General features: G+C 39.1%; 2 protein-coding genes across 3 annotated transcripts in view; both read left to right on the top strand.

Annotated features, from left to right (window-relative positions):
• Positions 1-555: 555 nt before the first annotated feature.
• On the top strand, positions 556-9368 carry gdpd2 (glycerophosphodiester phosphodiesterase domain containing 2). Of its 2 annotated transcripts, XM_054597649.1 has the most exons (16): positions 556-644; positions 778-977; positions 1763-1866; positions 2003-2096; positions 2331-2390; positions 2486-2584; positions 2695-2788; positions 3181-3326; positions 4626-4708; positions 5402-5561; positions 5671-5877; positions 5968-6116; positions 6881-7028; positions 7130-7212; positions 7300-7328; positions 8447-9368. In XM_054597649.1, exons 2-16 carry the CDS (start codon positions 891-893, stop codon positions 8608-8610), a joined length of 1707 nt encoding a protein of 568 aa, XP_054453624.1. In that variant the 5' UTR covers positions 556-644; positions 778-890; the 3' UTR covers positions 8611-9368. The 2 variants fall into 2 exon arrangements, with proteins under 2 accessions (XP_054453624.1, XP_054453625.1); XM_054597650.1 differs by lacking the exon at positions 7300-7328 and having other exon boundaries at positions 8447-8606.
• Positions 9369-10193: 825 nt separating this feature from the next.
• dlg3 (discs, large homolog 3 (Drosophila)) overlaps positions 10194-24581 on the top strand; it is a 73624-nt gene continuing 59236 nt past the window's right edge. Inside the window, 4 exon segments of the mRNA XM_054598265.1 lie at positions 10194-10497; positions 11639-11770; positions 18283-18368; positions 23792-23905. Coding sequence (XP_054454240.1) covers positions 10455-10497; positions 11639-11770; positions 18283-18368; positions 23792-23905 — 375 coding nt within the window. The 5' untranslated portion in view covers positions 10194-10454.

Below are 24581 nucleotides of genomic sequence, written 5' to 3'. Positions count from 1 at the left end.
ATTACTTCGGAGGTCATTCTATCCATACAGTAGACAAAACTGTAGACTGGTATATGATTGTTAAATTTCATCTCAGCTCTACCTGCTTGATCTGTACAAAACGTTTGCTCTGACCTTGAATTTGCTTAATCACCTGAAGGCTTTGACTGTGGGAACAAAATGGGCACACCAAGCGGGATGATTGCTGGCAAAACCTCAGGTAAAATCAAGTCAAACAAGAAACAGTTGGTCGTTTAAAACCTATTCACAAAAGAAACCTTTATTGCGCAATGTGTCTCTTTCGTTGGTGACAAACAATTTCTCATGAAGAGGTGATCGAAACCTGGCACAACTGTTAAATTATAAGCCCCAACATGTTTTCTAGCATCATGCTTTGCCCACATTCTCAGGCTACTGCATACCAACATGGAGGTTTCCATATAAACAACCCTAAACTGAACCCTTATGAAGTCACCATCTATGTCGAAATAGTGTCCTATAATGTTTGTTCTTCAGTCACGCAGTTTTATTTCCTCCACCCCCTCTCGGTGGGTGGATGTGCCTGTCACTGTGGATGTTTGTGTTCCAAAAGGCTCCAATGCTGTGGCTTCACTCTGAGGCTGGTCTGTGCGCTACACTCTCAATACCCCATGGTGTTGGCCATTGTAAGTGCTGCCAGTGGAGATACCCCATTCTGCACACAGGCTCTATTGAGAGGCTTAATGAGCAGGGGTTGCCTCCTACCCCCTCATTTGCCTTCTTTCACAGTCGTCTTTTTTCCCCTTTTACACTTCACAGGTTTAGAGAGGTGACGTCTCTGAGCTCCGTCCATCCTTCAGGCTGTATCAGGTGTCTAGGTTTGCACTGAACAGGAGCTGACCGTCCAACACTGTGAATGAAGAGGAGAAGTGATGTCTCAAAACGATAGCTGTTGCATAGTTTGCAGCAGGGGCCTATATAGCTGTCACTGGACGCACTCAAGTACATCTAAGAGAAAAGTGAGTATTTTTAGGCCACATTTGTGTTTATATTGAAGTATTCAAATATAAATGTATTCTTTTATATGACCATTAGGGAGATTGGTCTTATATTTTCTAAATTCCCTTCAGCATTGCTCTATATTATACTTAGGTGAGTGATGTTTATGGAATAATTGTTTCAAATTATTACTTCAGTCTTCAGGTTCTTTGTACTTCCACTGAGCATAACCTTTACAAATCATGGATTAACATTCCACCGGACTGAAATTCAGAAATGTAAAATATTGGCAATGAACGGTTTTGCTATACGAATCCCATGTTTTAAATGCATCTTAAATCAAACTGGAAACCTTTTTCTAGAGAGAGCTGATCACATATTCGTAGAAAAAAAAAACCCGTTGTAAATTAAGTCATTAAGATGATGAAAATTGTCTGCCAAGGAAAAACAAGTGAACTCACAGGCCCTAACAAGTGTGTTTTGGATTTTTCTAGAACAGGGTTATAAAGAGGGGGGTGGGGGGGAATGGTTTCGGCCTATAATTCTGTTTCAAAATGAGAGGGTGGAGAGAATGAAGGGACTGTTTGCTGTGTGCTGTCACAACACAGTGCAGGCCACAAAACCAACAGAAGTTGTTGGAATTGTTCCATTGTCGCCTCAGGTCACAATCCCTTTTGGAATTCCCACATATACTTTCACTTACGCACACACACAGCAGACAAAATATCTTGATTATTATTTTACTTCTCAAACGCTTTTAGGTATCAAAATAATAATAAGAATTCACCTTTTCTTTTTATTTTAGCATGCATGCTTTTGGTTCTCAGTCGTCGCTCTGGTCTCCCTGCTCTCCCTCTTCTGGATGTACATCTGTCTTATTACGTTTAATGACCGAGAGGATGTTAACTGGTGAGTGATCACACACATACAGACAAATGGGCCATGTTGGATCTCTCACAAAAGCCCAGATTCCTGTATTTTCTTTCCTTTTCTTTCTTTCTTTATTCCGCTGACCCTGTGCTGCCCTCTTTTGTTCTATTATCAGGGAGGGCTTCACAAAACTGAAGCGATGGGTGAATTGGTTCATGGTGCTGATCATCCTTTCTGCAGTGCTAACCAGCTACTGTGTTCTGCTGCTGGTGAGTATATAGTGTTGATACTGTGATATTCACATTTTATGGTAATGATGCGTCATGATTACTGGCATGAGGTTTGATCTTAAGAAGTCTTGCTAAATAGGAAACATAAAATAGCTTTAGTTTACCATGTACTATATAACCAGATATAATGGCAGCATAAAAAAAAGGTTTGTTGATAATGACATAGTAGGAAGCCATAGTTGCAATTTCATAATTCAATTCCGTTCATTACAGCTCTTTGCATTGGTCCAAGTTGCCTTAAGGGAACCACTCAGCTTACACTGGCTCCACAAGGTAAACATTTAACTGTCCGACTTCTTTTCAAAATATGCATTATCTATTCAGTCATAATTGTTGAGTATCATATTTGTATTTTTTTTTCAACACAGATCTTCTTATTTTTTGGCGTGATATTCGTCGCTTTGGGTGTCACAGGAATTTCTCTAAAGTGGCCACAAGAATGGCCGATTGTTCCTCTCTCACTGCAGGTACAGACTGGACTGACGTGTTTGGGGGAATGAAGCTGAGAAAGTAAATGTCTGGGTTTTTTTTCTGTGTACCTTGTGTGTTTTTGATGTGCGTGTTGGCCTCTCGGCAGGCCACAGCTCCTTTCTTGCAGTTTGGTGCTGTTGGAGCGTTGACCCTGCTGAGCCTGTTCGTCTTCAAGGGCTTCCACTTGTCCAAGGAAAAATGTATGTCATTTAAAAGTACACATTGGCTTAAAATCACACTTAAAATTAACATGATATCTAGCAACACCCTATATTCTAGCACACTAGAGTTTGGGTTCTCACTTCATTTTCATGAAATTTTCAGCAAGTAAAACACATATGTAGTTTAACAAATGGCTGTTGCTTTACTAAGTTATAAGTATGTGTACAAAACTATTCATGTGTCAATATCTGCAAGGGAAAAAGGAAACAAGTACTGATGAAAGACATCCATAATACTCCCACAGTACAAACAATGCTGATTATTTACACTTACTTACTTACACTTCTAAAGAGACTTTTGTACAGGCCCTCCGTTCAGACTCACTGCAATTAAGAGAATTATCCTTTTGTTTGACATTTCTTCTCACCAGGGTCCAAGTTCCTGATTGTGATGATATTTGTAGTGGTGTCAGCAGCCATCTTCCTTTGTCCCCTCTGCATCAAGTCTCCTTGTCTGATAGATTCGACCAAATTACCTGACAAACCAAAGCTCATTGGTCACCGCGGCGCACCGATGGTGAGCATCCTGTTTTACTTGACAACACCCTGAAGGTACACATGGTTCAGCTCGCATTGTGTTGCGATTCTTTTCAACTTTGCTTTTCAACTTTAGCTTTATTGTGCTCAAAGGGAAATTTCTCTTGGAGCTGGGTAAAACACAAAACACACACAGACTAAGGTACATAAAACATGATGAAAAACAAGACATGAATACTTCAATTGACCACAGGAAACCTAGATTATCAGCCATTAGTAGTTACATGGGAAACTAATCATCAGCTCAGTCAGCAGTCAATTTAATGACCTGAGAGAGAAAATAATAATTTACCTCGTTCGAACTGGCATTTGGTCGTTTGAATCTTTCCAGACAGAGGATTAAGAAGAAACTGTAAAATATCTCCAGCCTTGAAATTGCTCCTGTTCGGAAAAATGTGAGACAGATCTAATGATCTTACTGGTCACTTTAGTGCACTTTTTGAAAAAAGCTGTCACTGTTGAGACATGGCAGTTTGATTTAGGTTTTAAGTGTATGGAATTAGTTTAAGGATCATTTAAAGGGATAGTTTGACATTTTAAAAATGTTGCTACACGCTTTTGTATTATATTGCGTGAGAGTGAGATAAGAGGATCAACACCACTTTGTCAAGATGTTGCTCGTCCCAGCCAGGATACAGTCCAGTACAAACCCGTATAGAATCACATTTTGTTCAAATTCATTTTAACACTTCAACGCTTTCTGAATACATCAACAACAAGTTTATTAGTTATGTATTAGTGATGGTGGTACGGGATTTTCTCTTGTCCTTTAGAAGGAACTAGACTACTTTTTTCCTACTGCTTTCGGTCTTAATGTTAAGCCAACCGTCTCCTGGCTGTAACTTAATATTTAATAGGTCAGATATGAGTGTCAGCATCCTCAACCGACTATTGGCAACAAAGCAAATTAGTTTATTTCCCAAAAAGGCAAACTAATCATTAAGCCAGTCCAGCATAAAAATTGACGGCTGCATTCAGAGCACGTTACACAACACATAATACTCTGTTATCAAAATATTATATTGTGTAAATGTATTTGTTAAGTTACTTTGCATTTTCATACGTTCACACTCCAGCAAATACTTTACGTCAGGCTCAGGTGTCTCAGGGCCCCATATGCTGTGCTGCTCTGTCCTCGTTAGTTTGCCTTGCTCTGGGTCACCAATAAGATCAGTTAACCACTGTGTATGTGGGGTTGTGTGTGTTCACACAGCTTTAGGGTAGTTTGTAAGCCTTAGCACATGACTGTGTCTCACCCATCTGTCCTCGCTGTGTTCAGCTGGCCCCGGAGAACACCATGATGTCGTTCGAAAGGAGCATCAAGTGTGGTGTCACAGCCTTTGAGACAGACGTGCAGCTCAGGTACGTTAACCTCAGTGCACACAGTGATTTCTACAGACCCGTAGCACTTACTGACCGTTCGCTAAGCCCCCATTAGTTACTGTTGCTATACCTGTCAAGCTTTTTTTTGTGTTTCTCTAATTGTGGCAACAAACTTTGGTGGTTGAAATGAAAACTGATGCCAGCATATTTTAGCATTGCTAGCATTTATATCCCAAACACAGAGGATTGTGGGTCAAAACAACCAGAAAAGCATGTTGGCTCACATACTGCAAACTATGACCAGATGCAGTAGGACATCCTGGTATTTTTGGCATACTGCATTTGACATACTATGTAATGGGACGTTGAATGTTTTTCCGTCATAATAAATATTTTGGTATTATGGGTATTGGAACTCACCCCATGTCCGGCTGACTTGGAAATAAAAAACGTAAATACTGACACTATATTGTGCTTAAAGACTTGATGCTACAGCCTAAAGTCCCACACAAAAAGTCTGCGTCCTCACACCCGATTATCACTGTACAAGATACGGAAAAAAGGATGACTTAGAGTGTCAAAATCCTCATAAGGGAAGGGTCTATTTTCAGTTACTTCTATCTGATTCTATCTCCACAGAGGACAAAATGGGTCATGAATTTCTTAATGCACCTTTAAATTGGGATTGTTTCGGCCTCACAGATGTTATTTTTTTCTGTGTTTCTAACCCAGTAAAGACAGAATTCCCTTCTTAATGCATGACCATACCTCTGGGTTCTTGCGGAGAACGACAAATGTCAAAGAGAAGTTTCCCAACAAAGACTTCAGCCTCAGCACCAACCTGACCTGGGAGGAGTTACAGAGTCTGAATGCAGGTGAATGGTTCCTAAAGGTGAGGGCTGAGCGTTGACACATACTTGTCCACACACTCACTCATAAAGATTGATCTGCTATTATGCAGCATCCCACAGTTACTTGAAGTTTTGTCTGGCTTTTCCCAGACAGATCCTTTCCACTCAGTGTCCGAGCTCTCAGAAGAGGAGAAGAAAACAGCCAGAAATCAGACCATTCCCTCCTTACTTCAGCTCCTCAACCTCGCCGAGCAGCACAACATCTCAGTGATATTTGACCTATATAGTCCCGACCAGAAAAATGACACAGTGGACATAGTCAACACCATCTTGGATTCTGGCATTGACCGAAACCGGGTAAGTCTGATCCTATTTCATTCTAATCAAATTTGAGATATCGCATGATAAGGCCTATTTTGTTAAGGTGTTGTTCATTTATTTTTACAGGTCTTCTGGCTTCCTCCAGCAGAAAGAGAATATGTAATTAAGACTGTTCCAGGCTTCATCCAGGTCTATAACAACGAAAGTGAGATACCTAACGAAAGGCGGGACCACCTGAATGTGAAATACAGCAAGTTTAGTACAGAAGAAATCAGGTAAAATAACAAATACGCACGCCCAGTATATCTATAGGGTGGTGCCAGGAGGCATGCGAAGAAGTGTGTTAATTAAAAGTGTGTATGTGGCATGTTAAGACACAGTGCTGGCGCTGGATATAAAGGCGCAGGATCGGCTTCTAGGGAATTTGTTTGAATGATGTTCCAACCAAGGAGTGCTGCTCCATGGATGAAATGGAGTGTAGCAACATGTTTTGAGAAAGTGGACTAATTAAAAAAGGATCACTGGGCAGGACAGGTTAGCACTGTTTTTACATAAACTTATGTAAAATTATTACACCTTTTGATCACATGCATTTGGCCTTAAAGAAATGGTGTGTGGGATAAATGTGTGTTTGGACAGGGACCATGATGCTTGTGATGGCAGGGTGGGTGTATGCATGTGTGTATGGGTCTTCTTTTCCCTGTCCATCCATGTATGCAAGCAGAACAACTGTATGCTTGTTATATGATTTAAACATTCTATTAATTTTGGTAGGTAAACAAATGCAAAAAAAAAAATAAGAAAAGCATGATAATCAATATATTAATAAAAATACCAACAGGAGCATAATATACACATTTTAAGCACATTTACAGTCTTACATGCACCAACATACATATATACAGACACAAACATACATATATATAACAGACCTGCACACACATATTTACTGCCCTTCTTTCCATATATTCCTGTCTTCATCTACCTACATTGTAATCTCCACAAAGTACATTTCAAACGTTGTGTTTGTGTCTGACAGGGAGCATCGGCGCAAGAACGTTACAGTGAACCTGTGGGTGGTGAATGAGCGTTGGCTGTTCTCTCTGCTGTGGTGTGCCGGGGCCAGCTCTGTTACCACCAACTCCTGCCATCTGCTTAAAGACATGGACCGACCCGACTGGGTCATGGTGAGCACTGCATGCAGCTGCATGAACAGTACTGCATGCTTTACTTCCCTTTCTAGTTGTTTCAGTGGCCAGCATTTAAACCACATGTTTGTGTGTTACAGGCGCCTCTTACATACCTAATAATATGGATTACAGTGGACATTGTATCTATTCTGATAATGACTGGACTTTTCCTCTTTCAGCGGTAAGTGGAGCACACATTAGTATCTGTTGTATGAAAATGTTGATGAAAGTGAATGGACTGACTCATTCACCTCACTGTTTCTGACAGGAAAGTGCACTGTTTCTGTCACAGGAGAGGTACCGAACAATTTCAATATGCTAAAATTAGGGTTGCAACTAATCACTGTTTTCATTATTATTAATTAATTAATTAATTAATTAATCATCAATTAATCCTTAAGTCTATGAGATGTTTATCAATATTTCCGAAATCCCCAGGCTTCAAATTTGCTGTCCAAAACCAAAATATTTTAATTTTCCTATCATAAAAATAAAATGAAAATCAACAAATCCGGAACCAGGAAAAGTTTTGCCTTTTTGTTTGAAAAATGAGTATTATTATTATTTCCTGTTGATGGACTAATCTTTTAACCTACTAATTGTTTTAGCTCTAGTTAACATAATGACAATAATGATACTAAAAAAAAGACTTCCGGTATTTACAGTATTAACATTTGGGTGCAGTGCACAGTGTTCCAGATAGCAGCTTATATTTTGATTAAAGTGTGTTCACAAATATTTAATAACATTGCTATCCATGATTCCATGTTGCTTATAACATTTTTAAAAAAGTGGTGATATTAATCCAAACTATCCTTTGGGTTTGACTTGAAGTTAAAAACGGGTTAATGTAACTACAATGGCAAAATTAATAGAAAAAATGTGGGTCTGTATTCTTCATTCGAAAAACAAACAACATTTTAGAGAATGTTATATTGCAAGATAATAGACAGGAGGTGTACAAACTATGGCTCAATTAACTGTTATTAAATTATTTAATAAAGCTTTATTGATCAGTTAGACCATCAATATCACATGTTGGTTTGACAGGTTGTAAATCCTAATTTTTACTTGGACTGTTTGACCACTTACTTTTGATCCATTTATGAACAGCTTGTCCACATTCACATTATCATTTACAAACATTTGAAAAAAGACTTGATGGATTAAAATCTTTGTAAACCTCGTTTTTAGACAGTGAGAAATACATTTAAATGGAATAATGGATTAGCAATATTATAATGTCATCATTCACAATTTTTTTTACAACCTGGTTACATAAATGTTGTTCTTATTATTAGTTTACAACTGATCTATAAACTATGATAAAATTATTTATCAACCATAAACAAATCCATAGCAACAACATGTATTAATTTGTCGGTTTTTATAACTTTTTTTGTGACTCTTCACAGGGACAGAGAGGCAAAGAAACATTACTTCAGCATTGAACGGGAGAGAACTGTGTCCCTTCTTAACCACTAGTAGTCTGACCGACTCCAGCAGGATATTTTTCTGCCACAAAACCGACCGCCAGAATGGTTTGGACCTAAACCAGGAAGAAAGCAAGTTAATGTGAATAACCATACACTATCTTCCGTAGCCATGAAAATAAGAATGTTGCTTTTTCAGAGGTTATGCAATGTTAATCAAATATCGGCACCATGCAACTAGATGGCAGTACCGGTACTACTTTTTTGTTTCTTTTTTATGTCAACTGGTTAACTGGGTATTAATCATTTTTGTGTTGCTACTACTGTCGGATTGATCACTGCAGGAAAAATGTGTATGTACTGTAACCTGAGCCAAAAGCACTATGATTATTTTCTACACTGTCCTGTGTCCGTGTATTTGATCATGGACTCCATAAATATTGTTGTGTCTTTATGTAATGCTTCAGTCTTTTTTTAAACAAATTTCTGTATTTTCTTTTTGGTTGTGAAACAATGGTCACATTTTATACACTCTACCTTTGCACTAGAAATGCAAACATACATGACAGAGCCCATTTAACCTGCAAAATGGGTAGGCCTTCTATTACTTTTAAACATTTTGCTGATAACAGTTTTATTTGGGTACATATTGAAAGCTGGACTTTAACTTGTAATGGAGTACTTTTACATTTTGGCATTTGTACTTTTACATAAGTAAAGTATCTGAATATCATCACTGAGATGATAAATAGTGAAATCTATGTGTTACCGCCACAAAATGAATTAATTCCTACTTCAATTCTCCATCTGATTAATCTGAAACACGTATAGACAGATATATTAATGTGTACACTATAACGTGTGAAAATATGTCTGTTGCCTCAGGGCAGCAATGTTTGACTCACAATGAAAAACAAAAAAAAGAATCAAAATCGATGCAGCATGATCAGAGATGTAGTTCTTCCTTGTCAAAGCCCGTCGCCTACATTAACCATGATGCAACTCGCGCGCAGACGGTTCGCATGGAGCCTCAAAAGGCTTTAACAACTTTATTTTCACATTAAGCTCGCTCTCCTCGAACCTGTGATTCCCAATAATAATAATAATAATAATAATAATAATAATAATAATAACTTTATTTATAAAGCACCTTTTAAAAACAAGGTTTACAAGGTGCTTCGACAGATAAGGCAGCAAAACAGTGCAATAGATGAAACATTAAAAACAATCGTTAGGATGAAGTCACAATTAAATAAACGAACAAAATAAATAAAATCCAGTGAAATAGATAAACATAAAATAGTAAACGAATATAAGATAAAATAGTAAAACCAAATAAAACAAAACATTAAAACGACGACATCACATAAAAGCCATTCTGTAAAAATGTGTTTTAAGAAGTGATTTAAAAGAGCCTTATCCTACAGCACCACTAGATGGCGCACAACGCAAACATTTGGAAAAGAGGCTCCTTGCGGTAGACCAGTGAAAAATGTCACCCTGGGCAAGATGTTTCACCAAAAGATTGCTTACAAATGATGATTTAATTCTACAGATAATCTAAATGAACTGAGTGTAGTTCACATGTATTATGTTGATATCACACTCATCTCAATGAGGCTTAAAGGCCACAGGGACGTTCTCCATGAAGGCGAGGCATGTGTGCGAGGGGAGGAGGAACATGTCACGCTCTCAGGCTGTTTTCCCCCCCAACAAAAAAAGAAAAAACTTCTGGAAAGTTATCATGAAGTAAGCGGTCTCCTGTTGTCGCATCTTAAGCCCGTGTGTGGGTGTGGACCGCTGCTGACCGCCGCAATAACACTAAGAGACAAACAGACGGGGAGCGACTATCGGCTGGATTTAAAAACTCAACATCTCACTCGTTTGGGGAAAAGGAGGCGACACGGTTGTTTAGTTACATGGGACTATACTGTAATTATATATATATATATAAAAAACAACAACAACAACACTCAAACCCGTTATTTACATGACTTTTTTTGGAGTTGGCCATACCATGGTACATAAATATGGTAAGTACCGTGAACATAACGCAGCGTGCCCTTCACGTGTCAACCTCTGTTTTAACAAATGTTAGGTTAACGTCAGCACAGTACTTCATGGAAGTTTTTTTTTTTTTTTTGCACAGCTTTTAACTGGCTCACCTCAGTTATAATGTTTCATGTCTGTCCCTAAGGAATACAAAGGTGACATTACTGTAACTGGAGAATTTTGCAACTTCCGGGCATCGAGATTTTTTTATTCTCGATCGAAATGTTGAGGATGAGGTAGAAAGCTGTGAAGTTGTAGGTTTACCTCCGTGATGTGCATCATCTCTCTGCTGTGTTTTTTCCTCAACGCCCACCAGGTTCAACAACCAGCTGTACAGCCGTGTTGCAAGAGAAAATACCTTTAACTGGCTCTACAGGGGGGAAGTAACAAACACCAGAGCTGCATTTGACTATAAGTCAAATGTAAATTATCATTATTATTAGATGATGTTTTATGTAAAATTCCATATTTGCACGTAACCTTATGTGTGTGATAGTCCAACATGAAGTTTAAGTTATTTCATCTTCTGGGACTCCTTTTATATTTTCAGGAGTTCTGCATTTGCTGATTCTTTCAAATCAGTTATTCTCTATAGATTTTAGAGTTAATCAGCAACCTAGTGGATTGGCAGAAATGTAGTTTGCCACAATTGTTTGAATCTATAAATTGTTAAATTTTTCGAAGCACAATGGCACAAATTCACCTATTACAGCTCTGGCCGTTCAGTCATTAATCTGAATATCTCAAGGTTTTGGACTGTTGGTGGAGGACCAATATGTTAAATAGAGTCACCAAGTCCTCTGGGAACTTGCAATGCTGGTGTTTACCTTTTTTTTTTTTTTTTTTTTTTTAAAGCAAGCTATTAATAAAAAAACAAAACATCTGTAGAGTAGTTGATTAATAGAATAATGGGAAGTTGCAGCCATAGCAGCGTTTGAGATAATATCCTATTATATTTCAATATTCTGTCCTTGGATTAACTGCCTTTCAAGAGTAATAGAATAAATATTAATTATAACCCAAGTTCATGAGAATAATATACACCCTGTCAACAGTGAATGCCAACATGTGTAGGTTGTTTTCTGCTGTTGTCCTGAGTCGTGTATTTATTTTGTGAGGCAGACACAGAGCGAGCAGTGGGGCTGCTCAGACGCTACCAGTCCAACCTGACCAGTCCAGAGGAGCAGGCCCTGAAGACCAGCGTGGGCAAAGTCTCCTCCATCTTGGGCAGCCAGCTGTTCCATGCCCTTCTTGGTAAGAACAACACTGTAAAACTGCTTGTTTTCCAGAAAGGAGTATTTCCAAACTCTGCCCTTTTGGCTTAAATTACGTCAGGGTTTTCCTAGGGTGGACTTGCCAAACAACTTTTCCTGTTCACACCCTCCTCTTTTTGAGTAATAGATATGTTTTACAGCTTGTTTTTTTCTTTATAGTTTGCTACACTCAAGTTATTTAGGGTGGCTGAAATACTCTGATTTGTGTTGTCATGTGATTGGCTGCAGGCAGACACAGGATGTAGACAGGGTCAGGTTGTATTAATTTGTATGGGAAGTTTACTGGGTCTAAATGTTTCCCAATTAAGTCTTATGAAAGAGGCCTTTCAGTCAGCTTTACAAAGGTTTCCTCTGTAACATACTCACATTGTAATGAAATCCCAATAAAGCCAACCGCAACACAGTCTATCTATAGACTGAGTTGTTATAAACTCACACTTGTCACACTGTAAAAGCACAATTCTTCCCATGAATTTGACTAAATGGCCTTTTTATACAATTTTCCTCATCAATTTATGTTATTAATCATTGAAAAACTGATACAGCTGATTCTCCATTACCTCAGAGCTTTAGTCATCTATTAAATCCGCTGACAAAACTTATATAACCACCCCTAAAAGGACCCTTGTGCGTAAGTTCTAATGAGACCCTGACGAGTCACTAATATTATGTGTAACCAGCTACACCTTCATGGCCAGTCTGGTGTTTTTGAAAAGAGCTCAGGGAAGCCAGTGTGAGTCTGAGTTCGTTTTAAAGCAGCTAAAGCACATTACTTCAGTTTAACCAACGGTTGAGTGGTCCTTCTAATTACCACAGACATGTTATAATGATGCTTGCCCTTGGGTCTGCTGTTGCTACCGCTGACCCACTGCTGGGGAGCTGAGGGGGAGGGCATGCTCAGGCAGCACTTAAAGAAATACAGTATGACAGTTTTTACCAGTGATGTATCTGAAGCAATAGTAAACACACATTTCTGAAGTATTTTTTTCTTAGTACCATTTTAACAGAATAAATCAGAATGATATGAATTCATAGTTTGTAGTGCAATGAAGACAGGATCTGATACTGTTTTCGCTTGTTCTCCAACACAGTGAAGTCAGTGGTAGGGACTCATTTGTGGTATCCCATCATTCAAAGTCCATATTTCAAGACCAAATATTGTCTAGCAATATCCCATCTCAGAGGCTTCTTAAAAAGTAGCGAAGATATACAGCCTTCATTTGGCTAATCACAAAGACACAACTGGTGCACTTTTTATGGCTCTTAGCATCCAGTAATCCATTGTTTTGACCTTCCTCATCAACATGTGAAGTCCAGAAATATTATATGTGGCTCTAGGGATGGCAAGGTTGGTCGCTCCACTACTTTGGTCCAGACTGAAATATCTCCACAACCTATTAAATGGATTGGCACAAAGTCTGCAGGCGATTATGGTCCCTAGAAGAGGAATACAGATTTTGGTGATCCTCTTATTTTAACTCTTGCGCCACCAGCAGGTAGACATTTTTTTTGTGTGTGAAAAAAACATTTGTTAGATTGCCATTAAATTTGGTACAGACATTGATGTCCCTAACAGGATGAATGGGAATAACTTTGTTGATCATCTGACTTTACATCTTGCACCATGATCAGGTCAAACTTTGAATTTATCCAAAACTTTAGTGTTTGGACAAATACCTGCAAAATCTAATGACAGTCCTGTTAAACTTTATAATATATAATGGCATGCTAAACTAAGATGATGAACATGACAGTCACCATCTATACAAGACCTCTATGCTCACTATTTGTACCAATTTAGTAAGTCATTTTACCAGTTTCATCTGGACTCAAGGATGAACTGATTTCGATTTTGGAGGTCAAAATTCAAGGTCAGTGTAACCTCACGCCGTCAAATTCTCTTGAACACGATAACACCTTGAGCAAATTTCTTCAAATTTGGCACAAATGTCCTCTGGCACTCTTTCACACAAGTATCTAACAGGATAAGATGATGAATTGATGACACTTTGGACAGACGCAGATGTAAACTGCAACATGTCTGGTTGGCGGAGGCAAACACGCACCATGTGTTAAATGTAGGTAAAAGAGGCAAAATAAAACATAACACATTTATACTGCCCCAAACTGCGTATGATTTTAAGAAAGTGGGCATGTCTGTAATGGGGTGTCTGTTGTGGGTACTTAAAGATCCCATTTTCATTCATATGTCTTGATGTGAGAGGTCAAGAGACCCCTTTGAGAATGCAAGTTTTCATTTGCCAAAATGAAGCCTTACTTAGGTGCATTCAGGCTGCTTCCCGACAAGCTAGCATCATATCGATGGCACCAATGGATTCATCAGGTCATCTAGTTTCATATGATATCTTCGCTCTAGCTGTAAGAGTGATCCCTCTACAGTTTTTTAAAGACAGTCATTTTGGCTGGGATCGCAGACAATGCCACAGGTCTCATAGGACTAAGAATGAGCCATGTTGAGGTGTCCTTGAGCAAGGCACTGGTTACATTCTAGCTCTGAGGGTTTTTTACGAGTGACTGTTTTTGAAGGGAGCAAAGCCATAAAAACACACTGAAAACTTGTCAATTTCTCCCAGTATTGGCACTGTTTCACATAATATGTTGGTATTTTATTAGACAATTGCATCAAGCAAAATTCATGTACCTCTGCAGAAAATATGAATCATTTAAAAATGCATATATAATAGCTTGATGCTATGAACAACTTGTATCTGATAACTACTGATATCAGATGCAAAATATCTTGTTATTTAGTTAAGTAAGGGAGACTCGGAGAGGATTCGCTTTCTAAATCAGGATTCCAAACATTCCTCACAAAGAAAGTTCAGTCAGGGCTGCCGAGCCAGCAGGCCGACAGGAAAATAAACTGCTCATGGCCGTCGTGCCAAGCCTCTTCATCAACTCTCCCGGCCCTCAGGATCATCTGCGCAGAGTGTGAGGATAGAGGCAGAAGAGGCCTGTGGTCGTTGTGTCTCAGGTGCAGGGCTTCGTTCAACATGTGGTTCTCATCAGGGAACGCAGAGCGGAGGAGCAGCCGGTTCACAGCACTAATAGGAATACAGTGCTGTATAAACATTACTCATCCTCTTATCCTCTCCTGTTGTGTTTGCTTTGGCATGCTCATGGCCATGTGAAGCGATTATGTTCTGACCATTTTGTGTCGCTTTTCTGGAGAGCTTTCTGAGCAGAGCTGACGAAGCTGTTAACTTTTTTGTGCTCAGATGAAAACGTACAAAACAAGAAAAGTGTTGGGGGGGGGGATTTATGGCTCTGATGCACTGTGGGAAGTAAAGAGGAGTTTGATGCAGTGTGGGAAGGTTCAGTACAGGCCACTTGATTGGGTGTCTGCATGGTTGCACAGTCACGAACAAAGGTTGCCTTAACTGTGCATCCACCCTTTTGTTCCAGCATACAAACATGCAGTGGAGGCATGGGGGGGGGGCTGCTGCTGGGAGTTGGGGCACACATACAGACAGACACACGTTAAATTACAGAAGACCCTAAAAGTCTGGGGAATATTTTATCGAGGCAGTGACAAGGGGGGGTGAATTGTTTGCCCTGCATTGAAATTGTGACCTAGTTTTCTGTGAATGTGTTATTCTAGTGAGCCGCGGCTTGCTCATCATCATGTAAAGAACCAGGGGCACATTCTTTTTTGTTGTTGTTGCATGATTCACCCAGGCAGGCAATACAGAGACGACTTCAGTTCAATTGAATAGGTACATGACAAATAGGAGAGGCCTATAACAACAGACAAACACACTGATCTGCATGCAGTCTTTGTATGACAGGGAGAAGGTGCAGGAACCCCCCTATGACTGTGACAAAAAAGGCTTAGAGCTCCGACCAGGCCATCCTAAAATAGTCCCTGAAATAGTCCCTACATCAAAAAGAAATCTGGGAATAAGTCCTGTGAAAAGAGACTTCTGGCTTGGATTATGTATTTTGTTCCATGGCCAGGAATTTATGTGGTCTGTGAGGGTTGGAACAGTTCAAAGATTTTTTTGGGGAAAGTCACAACAAAAAAGTCTCTGTTTCTTTGTGTGACTGTGAATCTTGATCTCAAAACACTTCAAGACCTGATTGAGCAATCTTCTCTGTTTAGTTACCTCTGCCAGGAATAGATGCAAACGATGTAATTAGAAGTGTTAGAAGTGTGAAAACAAGCCAGGTGTCCAGGACGCAGCTGAAGAGCAAACTTTGCAAGACTTAGCAGATGCAACATTCTCAAGACTTATTTAAAGAATAACTTACCAGGTTCTTTTAAAGAAACAATGAGTCCAATGACTCAATGTATGTGAAAGGTGTCACTTTCAGTGATGAACCTTCAGAGAATTACCGCCTGGTTCTACAATTGATCTCAGCTTTAGATAGCTTCTTAGCGTCTTTCAGCTTTTTGTTTTTGTTTTGTAGGCGTCGACACACTAAATGCTCAGCACCAAATGAGACACAGACCTAGTGGAGCATTTTTTAACAGCTTTAGAGACAAATATTTTCCCAAACAACATACTGTATGTCAGGTGGCAAGAAAGACAGCTACACATGAATACAACGACTTGCACTTAATACAAATATTTTGGGCTTGTATGAAATTTTATTTTCAGTGCTCAAAAAATTCACGTTGCATAGCCATTTCAAATTGCGTACTGCATCTGAACCATGTTCTAGTGTCATTCGCAGTATTTGCGTGTATGCCTGTGCCTGTATGTAAGTGTGTATATGCAGGTAGGCCCTACAGCGTGTGTGTGTGTGTGTGTGTGTGTGTGTGTGTGTGTGTGTGTGTGTGTGTGTGTGTGTGTGTGTGTGTGTGTGTGTGTGTGTGTGTGTGTGTGTGTGTGTGTGTGTGTGTGTGTGTGTGTGTCTGCATACATATCATAGTTTGTGTGAGTGATATTGCTCTTTAGTCAGCTGGGCAACAAACTCTTCTGCCCACACACGGCTTCACTCCTCCACATTCAGACACAGTGATGAGTCACATGCTCCATTCTTACACTTTTGTTCTCACAGTATCTTGTTGGGACATACTGACTCCTATCTCTCCATCACACACACACACACACACACACACACACACACACACACACACACACACACACACACACACACACACACACACACACACATACACAACTAAAGTGCAGAACTGTCTTTGAGTATGCTTCAACTAAAGATATAAAAAAATTCAAACATTTTAAATGTATCAAGTTCTCTTAGGTGTCCCTCTCAAATGTGCGGTGTAGGACGTCTTGTCCTAACATTGAACTTTGGGAAGTTGAGGAACTTCCAACCTCTTTATGTCAACAGTGCAGTAACCAGTCCTGTGTGTGACATCAGCGAAATTGTCCCAGTGCATTCTCATCAAAGGGCTGCCACTCAATAGGTGACCACAGGACATGGACGTGTAACGAGCCACGAGGTAATGAGTGGAGACGACAAGAGAAAGGAGGAGAACAGAGGAGTTGAGTCTGAAAAGAGAAGCAAAACTTTAAAAGACAAGCTGATATTTAAATGCTAATTGTGCTATTCTCCTAGCATTTTGTGGCACTATAAAAGAGTACTAAACTAAGATTGTGAACATGGTAAACCGTACACCTGCCAAACAAATACCGTCATGCTATGATTGTCTTTTTCAGTATGTTAGCATGCTGACGTTAGTATTTAGCTCAAAGAACCACTGTGCCTAACAGTGCAGCATCACAGAGCTGCTGGCATGGCTGTAGACTCTTCCTTTCTTGCTGATATTTTTCTGCATTTACACACTTAGATTTATACTATGGCGTTTTATTAACAATGTATATGAAAGTCAGACTCCGCACATCAAGTTTGAAGCATCGTCTTACATCCCTGAATGTAAAAGTTCAGGAAAAAGCTTTTGTAAAACCAACTTCCCCATTCTACAGCACTCAAGTTAAAGCATGTAACAGGGTATGAATTGCCCGCTACTCAACTAGGGGGCAGTGTCTACATTTATTCAAGGATATCATGGACCTGCGCCCCAAAATGGAGCTTCAAAGCAATGAGATTGGAAAATGACCTACAGTGTATTTGATCAACGATGAGAAACTAAAAGAACCAAAAGTAGAGAAATGATGCATGTTGTTCAGGTAGCATGAAATATTATAACGTGGGCCTCGTAGACACTGAGTTGATGATTTACTCAGTCACTGCCTGAGTCATATAGTTCAGCAACAAGATAAGAAGAGCACTTGCAAAATTGGAGACATAACTTCCATGTAAACAGACGACTCTCACCCCCACATTTTCACCCAGTGCACCGCTGAGGAAAACATCTCCCAAATGTGTCCATGATTGATCGCCGTGTTCTTTTACTCATCCAAAGCAGTGTACATTAGAAGGATGCAATGATATGATGAAGACATAAATATAACAGAGTAGGAAAAAAAAGCACGAACATCTGTTTGTAAATCTGTTTGAACAAAGAAGCTCATTATTGTTTTTGTTTTTTTCTCACAGATATTCAAGAGTGTTACGAGGTGACCTTGCAACTGAACAAAGAACAAACTGTTGTGAAAGAAAACGGCAGGCGGGATGCGTTGGAGGTAATTTTCCTTTTAAACATTATAGATTGGAGAAAATATGCGTAGTGTTTACATTGTATCTGGTGTCACACATGCTGCCGAATGCCCGGCTTTGCCTCTTTGGCTGCACAAAAAGGTTACTTGGCAGCCAACACAAGGTGTCACTACCCGTGTCCCTCGCACTGCTACATGGAGAAAATGTTGGCATGAGTCACGGCAGCGATGACTTCAACCTGGTGAGTGAGTGTCAGGGCAGGGGGGGAAGTTAGAGGAGGGGACACATGGGTAGAAGGAAGAAGAGGAAATTAGAGTCAAAAGAGCACTGATTACCATTTGCTCATCAGTAGATTGCTCTCATGACCTCAACCAGTCCTTTCATTATAACAAATGTTTGCAGTCATAGGGTTATTTAGAATATTTTCAGTAAAGGACTCAAAACACAACAACGGAACTGAAGAAAGCAAAGCTGCATTTTATTTTTAGATTTTAACCATATTCAGATGTTAACTGATGAGCAACACAGAGTCCACACACTGGTTAAAAAACATGGATAGTTCTGTTTTTAGTTTCACATCACTATTCTTCTTCTAGTCTTTGGATGAGTAGGAACCCCTGACTTCATGTCACTTACATGATTTAATATTGCCTCATAACTTTCCTCCAGCTATGCCAAAATGTTAATGAATGAAATTGATCTTTGGCCTGCTTTTGGGCAGAGATTAGAAAAAAATGCCATAGCTTTGGCTTAATGTGTGTGTGTGTCTGGTTATTTGGCTGCGCCTACGGTCACGCAACGTTAGTCTACGTGGGGGTACACATTCATTGTGAAAACAAAAAAAACATTTTCAACGTTTTAAAATGTTATTTTTTAAACAGAATTTCAGGCACAATGCCCACTTTGATCCTTTTGAACCTACAAACTGGATTCTTCCACTGAAACAAGACTAATTTAATCAAATTATATGGGCCTGAAAGAAGACCCTTATTCCACAACAGGAAAAGCAACGTGCCATTTTCTAATGCTTACTGTTCTCATTTATTATCATGAAGAGAACAATTGTAATGCCACTGATTAATGTACTCAATAAAACGTACTGGACTGTAATCAATTTATTTATAGGTGTGCCTGTGTGCTAAAGTTTATTGATATAATAATTTTAAATATACTGAAACACCCCAGAAATAGGAAAGGACCCATCAGTTGCCTTTAGATGCTTTGAGTCGTTGTAATGTTGAAAGAGGACCATTTACTGTTAACTCCAAAATACTCAGAGGATGAAAGAGCCCACTAGAAATTGGTTTTAAAGCTTTTCTCAGTTCTAATGTGTCACGAAAGCTCTTCAGCGTGCTGAAATGTATCTAGGAACATGCAGGACGCTGATTGTGTCTCTAAAAATTGGTTAGCAGAAGAAGCTTACCGTATGCTTTAAAAAAAAAAAAAAAAAACACTTTTAGACTGACAAGAAACATCACACTTTTAGACTGACAAGAAACATGGTTTTCTTTGTTTACGTACAATGGTCAGGAGAACTTGGGTTCAGTTATGGTGGACAGGCCCTGGAGTTAAACACGAGATAAACTTTTTCTTTTTATCAGTTCATCCTCAGTAGATATGTTTATCTTATCTTTTTGCTCTTACACAGTATTCATGGTAATCTGCTGAATCGTTTGATTGTAACATTGATTCCTTATTTTTTCCACCTGTGTGGCCTGAAAGGGGATTCTCTCTCATGTGCTCCTTCCCAATCCTCTTCCTTGACAAAGAAGGATAGCTCCAATTTTTTCTTGACACACTGATGAATAACATTTGTGAACATGAACATAACTTCACCAAGAAGCTCATTATTCGGCTGCAGCTTTTTGCTGGTCTTAAAGGACAGGCTCACATTTCCAAGTGTATAAAAATGATAGTAATAATATTTATTTATATAGCACATTTCCTACAGACTATGTAGCTCAAAGTGCTGCACATTTAAAAAAAAAAAGAAAATACAAATAAAGATTGTATGCCAATACAATGCTTTCCCATCCATATTTGAGTTAAACAAATGAAGATAGTATGTTCTAAAATGGGTTCTGTAAAATCTGTTCGGTCATTTGGGACCTTCTGATTAGTTATAAGTTACTAATAACCAGTTAGCATTAGTTACTGTCAGGTATAGACTCACCTTTCTGATCCATTTTTCTGTTGAATAAGGCTAAACATGGAGCAGGAGGATGTGGATCTGACTGAGCCACCCTGCATGTTTTGTTGATGGGATCTATACTGGATTTCATACATAGCTCATTAAAAATAGATTTTTGCATATATACAGGTGTTTCTCAGTCATGTAAAGTGAAAACCCCTTTTCAGTGTTTTTTAAGGTCTATAATATAAAGGTGATATTGAAATAACACCATTCAGTCCTCACATGAGATTCCACATTATTCCTTCGTGCTAAACAGCCCCTCCCTCCAGTCAATCACTTAATGGCAATATGTTTTTGAAATTCATGTGCTAAGTGTTACCTGGATTATGTTTGGTCAGTTGGACAGGGGAACTACAATAAACTTGTAATTTACTAGACTGTATTAAATGGACGCTTTAGTGCAGAAGACTGAGTTGTCCAGGCTATTACTACTCGTCAACACGTAAAGCTCAAGCGAGTGACATTATTATTAACAGAAAGTATTCTTGGTATTACTTAACACTTTTAATATAAAAGTCCATCTTTGTTGACATTTTCTAAGTTGAATTCTGTTATCCTGAGGATAGTCTTGATTGATCCATGACAGTCGGATCCCAGAGCTGTGTGGGAGAAATGATTTTGTTTGATGACTTTTGTCAGAATAAAATCTCTAATGTTCTTTTAGCTCTGTTAGTCCTTCAAACTGTACGTTATGTTATAAAACCGGACATATATTGATACAATGCAGGACAACCAGCAGATGTCAACACACTATTTCTTGTTCCCATATAGACACAAAATAAAGGTTGGCGAACTTCATTAATGCTGAAACACATACAGTCAGTTGCAGTGCCAGATGTTCATCATCTGTCTCTCTCATAGAAATAACCACAAACTATGACAGTGGTTTGAACTTTATTCTGCCATCCAAAGCTCATCTCAGTATATTCTGTGATCCACCCTGTCGAGCTTCTAATTCAGTGCAGCCTGGCTCCTGATCCTTCCCCACATCCTTCCCTCTCTGGATCCCAGCTGCTTGTGGGGCCCAGGCACAGTCCTGGAGAGGGAGAAGGGGAAGTATGAGAGGGAGAGAGCTGCTTAATGGACACCCAGCGAGGTGCTCATCAGTATTCTGGCCATGTTGTCACCTGAGTGGAGGATGGGAGGGAAACTAAATGAGTCTGCAAATTCCCTGATTTGGTGCAGAGTAGCAGGTGAGAGTGGAGAATGGCTCCTTTGGAAAAGAAATGAAAGAAACCGTGAGAGAAGCTGTTTTTTCTTAGTATACTTGATTTCAGAATTTATTAGTGTTTTCATTGCAAACACCAATTTGATTGTGTAATAATCCTGGAATAACTAAGAAAGTATTAGCCAAGGAAAAACTGAAAAAAATCATACATTTTAAATATTGTATGACTTCAAATTATTAATTGATGGACTCATTTCAAATGTGTCGGCACAATTTTGGAAGTGCATGTGTGTTTGTGAGTATGTTAGTGTTCAGGCACAGTGCAAAGGGCTTAGTTGCCACTATTACACAAAGCGGGCAGCTGTGGCTCTGGCAGTGTCAGTTGACCTGCCTGTCAGTGCTGCCATGTGGAGATGGAGCCGAGAGAAACTCACTTAGCATCTCTAAAATAAAACTTAATATAATTGATCCAAACCAGTGCAACAACCAAAAAGCTTTCATTTTAATTGGAGGTATCAGCTGAGAGAGATGGCGTCATGTGTTTGGAAAATGTTTGGGGCTGTTTTGCTGTAACTTTTGAAAAAAATACTTTGCACCAGTGATGGCCGTCTCTAAAGACTGCCCTCTGCTGTCAGTTTAGGTTCTGTGTTGTCTTTAACTGTGGGAACGGTCTCAATGAATTTCAGGTACTGTAGACTCTGTGTATAACTGTCCACAGTCAGTAGAAGGTTTTGGTCCCTTCAGTTTGATTAAGTACGTGTTCTGCTTCCTTACATTGGTGCAGTTTCATTTGTCATAAAATATGAGATGGAGTTGACCTGCCGTCCAGTTCTGTGCTGTTTTGGCAGGTGACTGTTTCCACAACAAATAGCACTGTGTTGGTGTGTGTTATTAACACCAACACAGTTATGTTTTATTATATTTTAGATTTTGTAAAAGGACTTTTCTTTTACTAATGTACCATTTCCCTAGCCATGCTCATAGATATTTTTTAGTCTCGCTCTTCTTTATTCTTTAGTGTAGAAAAGTCATGATTACATCAAAGGAAATGAGTATACTCGCTTTCTTGCGGACAGTAAGATAAGTATAAGAGAGACAGCAGCTAGTTAGCTTAGTGTAGCATAAACAATGGAAACAGCTAACCTGACTCTGTTCTGTGACTATAAGTCTACTTCTGAAACTACAAATTCTAGCTTTTACACTTAATTCTTTGTATGTTTAAAACAAACAGTATCTAATGTGTGATTTAGAGAGCTTTAGGACCTTCAGGCAGAGCCAGACAGACTTTCTCTGTCTTCCTGTTGCCATTCGTGATGCTAAGCTAAGAAAACAGGCTGCTGGCTCTAGCTACATATTCAGAGCACTCAAATGTGAGAGGTATCAATCCTCTCATCCAACAGTCCATTTTCTGCACTAAAGAATACAGAGGAGCCTGCTTGTTCTAACCTCATATTATATGTACAATCAATTACTATTACGTTAAATTCACAAAGCTAAGCATCTGATTGTACCCCTATGGCTGTTCTGAAAGTATTTCCAGGTTCCCTAAACTTGCTATATAAGAGATCAGAAGTCTATTGCCTCTCAATGGCTTACAACATGGCGACGGCTCTCAACTAACAGTGCTAACAGTTAAATCTAAGTAAAAGTTCTGTGTATTAACAGTGTTAGTCTCAAGGGGAACGGCCATATAGGCTGTTAGCTATAACCAGTAGGGCTCGCTCACCTGCACAAACATGCACTGAAAGCACGGCCGGCCCTGCTATGTCAATAAAGCATGGAGAAGCTTTGATAACAACAAAGAGGGTGAGCGACTTCATTCTCTGCTCAGGCAGACGTTAGTCCACTATATCCCATGTAAACAGTAGTTGTTTGCTGCTTTATTAATGGTATGAATCGGCTGTATTGCACCTTTAAAGACTGTTATAACCACCTGGATGTAAAAAATATTCAGTTTGCTGCCCGATTAAAAAAAGAAAGCAAATGAGCAAATTTCCCAAAATGTTGATTTACTCCTTTAAAGCTGTTGGTGATGATTGTAATTGTTGATATCCACAAGTATGTCCTGATCATTGCCTGTCCCACAGGACCAGGAGGAAGAAGATGGTGTGTCTCGGGTGCAAGTGACCAGCAGGAGGAGCCCTCACAAAGTGGAGCGAGTTTCTGGCTTGGTGACTCTATCCCACGTCGAAATGCCAAAGGTCAGTAAGGCAAAGCAAAAAGGAGTTTCCTAGAGGATTTTGAACACAACTTCTCCTCAGTGGTTCTCATCAGGCTTCAGAAAAGGCAGCTGCTGCTAATGGAAGCAGATACTAATGAACCTGATGATGTGATGATTATGCATTCAACATGACAGTTTAGTGAGGCGTCACAAAAGAGCCCTAGCATCATGAAACATCTGTTACTGTTCATAAAGGTTGATGACCTTTGAAACATTTTATTGATGTTGAGACATGACTGCTAATTCACAAAGCAGTACAAGGAGTCTAGGAATTTATTTCTGGAGATTTGTTTGATCAGTTTGAATGAATGGAATCTGTGTAGTTTATTGTGATGTTAATATTTCTGTAAATTTCAATAATTTAATTAATTAATTTTCTCTTCAGCATTTCAACACCTACAATGATAATTTGCATCTATTATGCTCATGCAGATCACTGTAATTAATAATGTTTGGGACAGTAATGGCCCAGCTATTTTTGTAAATATTTTGTCTATCTATCACTCTCTTCACCTTCAGCTGTAAAACACCTCAATGCCAAAGTATTGGTTTATTTTTTACCATGGTGATGCTATCACTGATGCCCTGTGCAAATATCAAAGATTTAAAGGAATAATTCAACATATTGGTAAATACAGCTATTTACTCTATTGCTG

The sequence above is a fragment of the Anoplopoma fimbria genome, chromosome 4 (genome assembly GCF_027596085.1).
Source record: "Anoplopoma fimbria isolate UVic2021 breed Golden Eagle Sablefish chromosome 4, Afim_UVic_2022, whole genome shotgun sequence".
Taxonomy (NCBI): domain Eukaryota; kingdom Metazoa; phylum Chordata; class Actinopteri; order Perciformes; family Anoplopomatidae; genus Anoplopoma; species Anoplopoma fimbria.
Note: the sequence above shows the minus strand (reverse complement) of the source record. Positions and strands in the feature narration are given on the sequence as shown.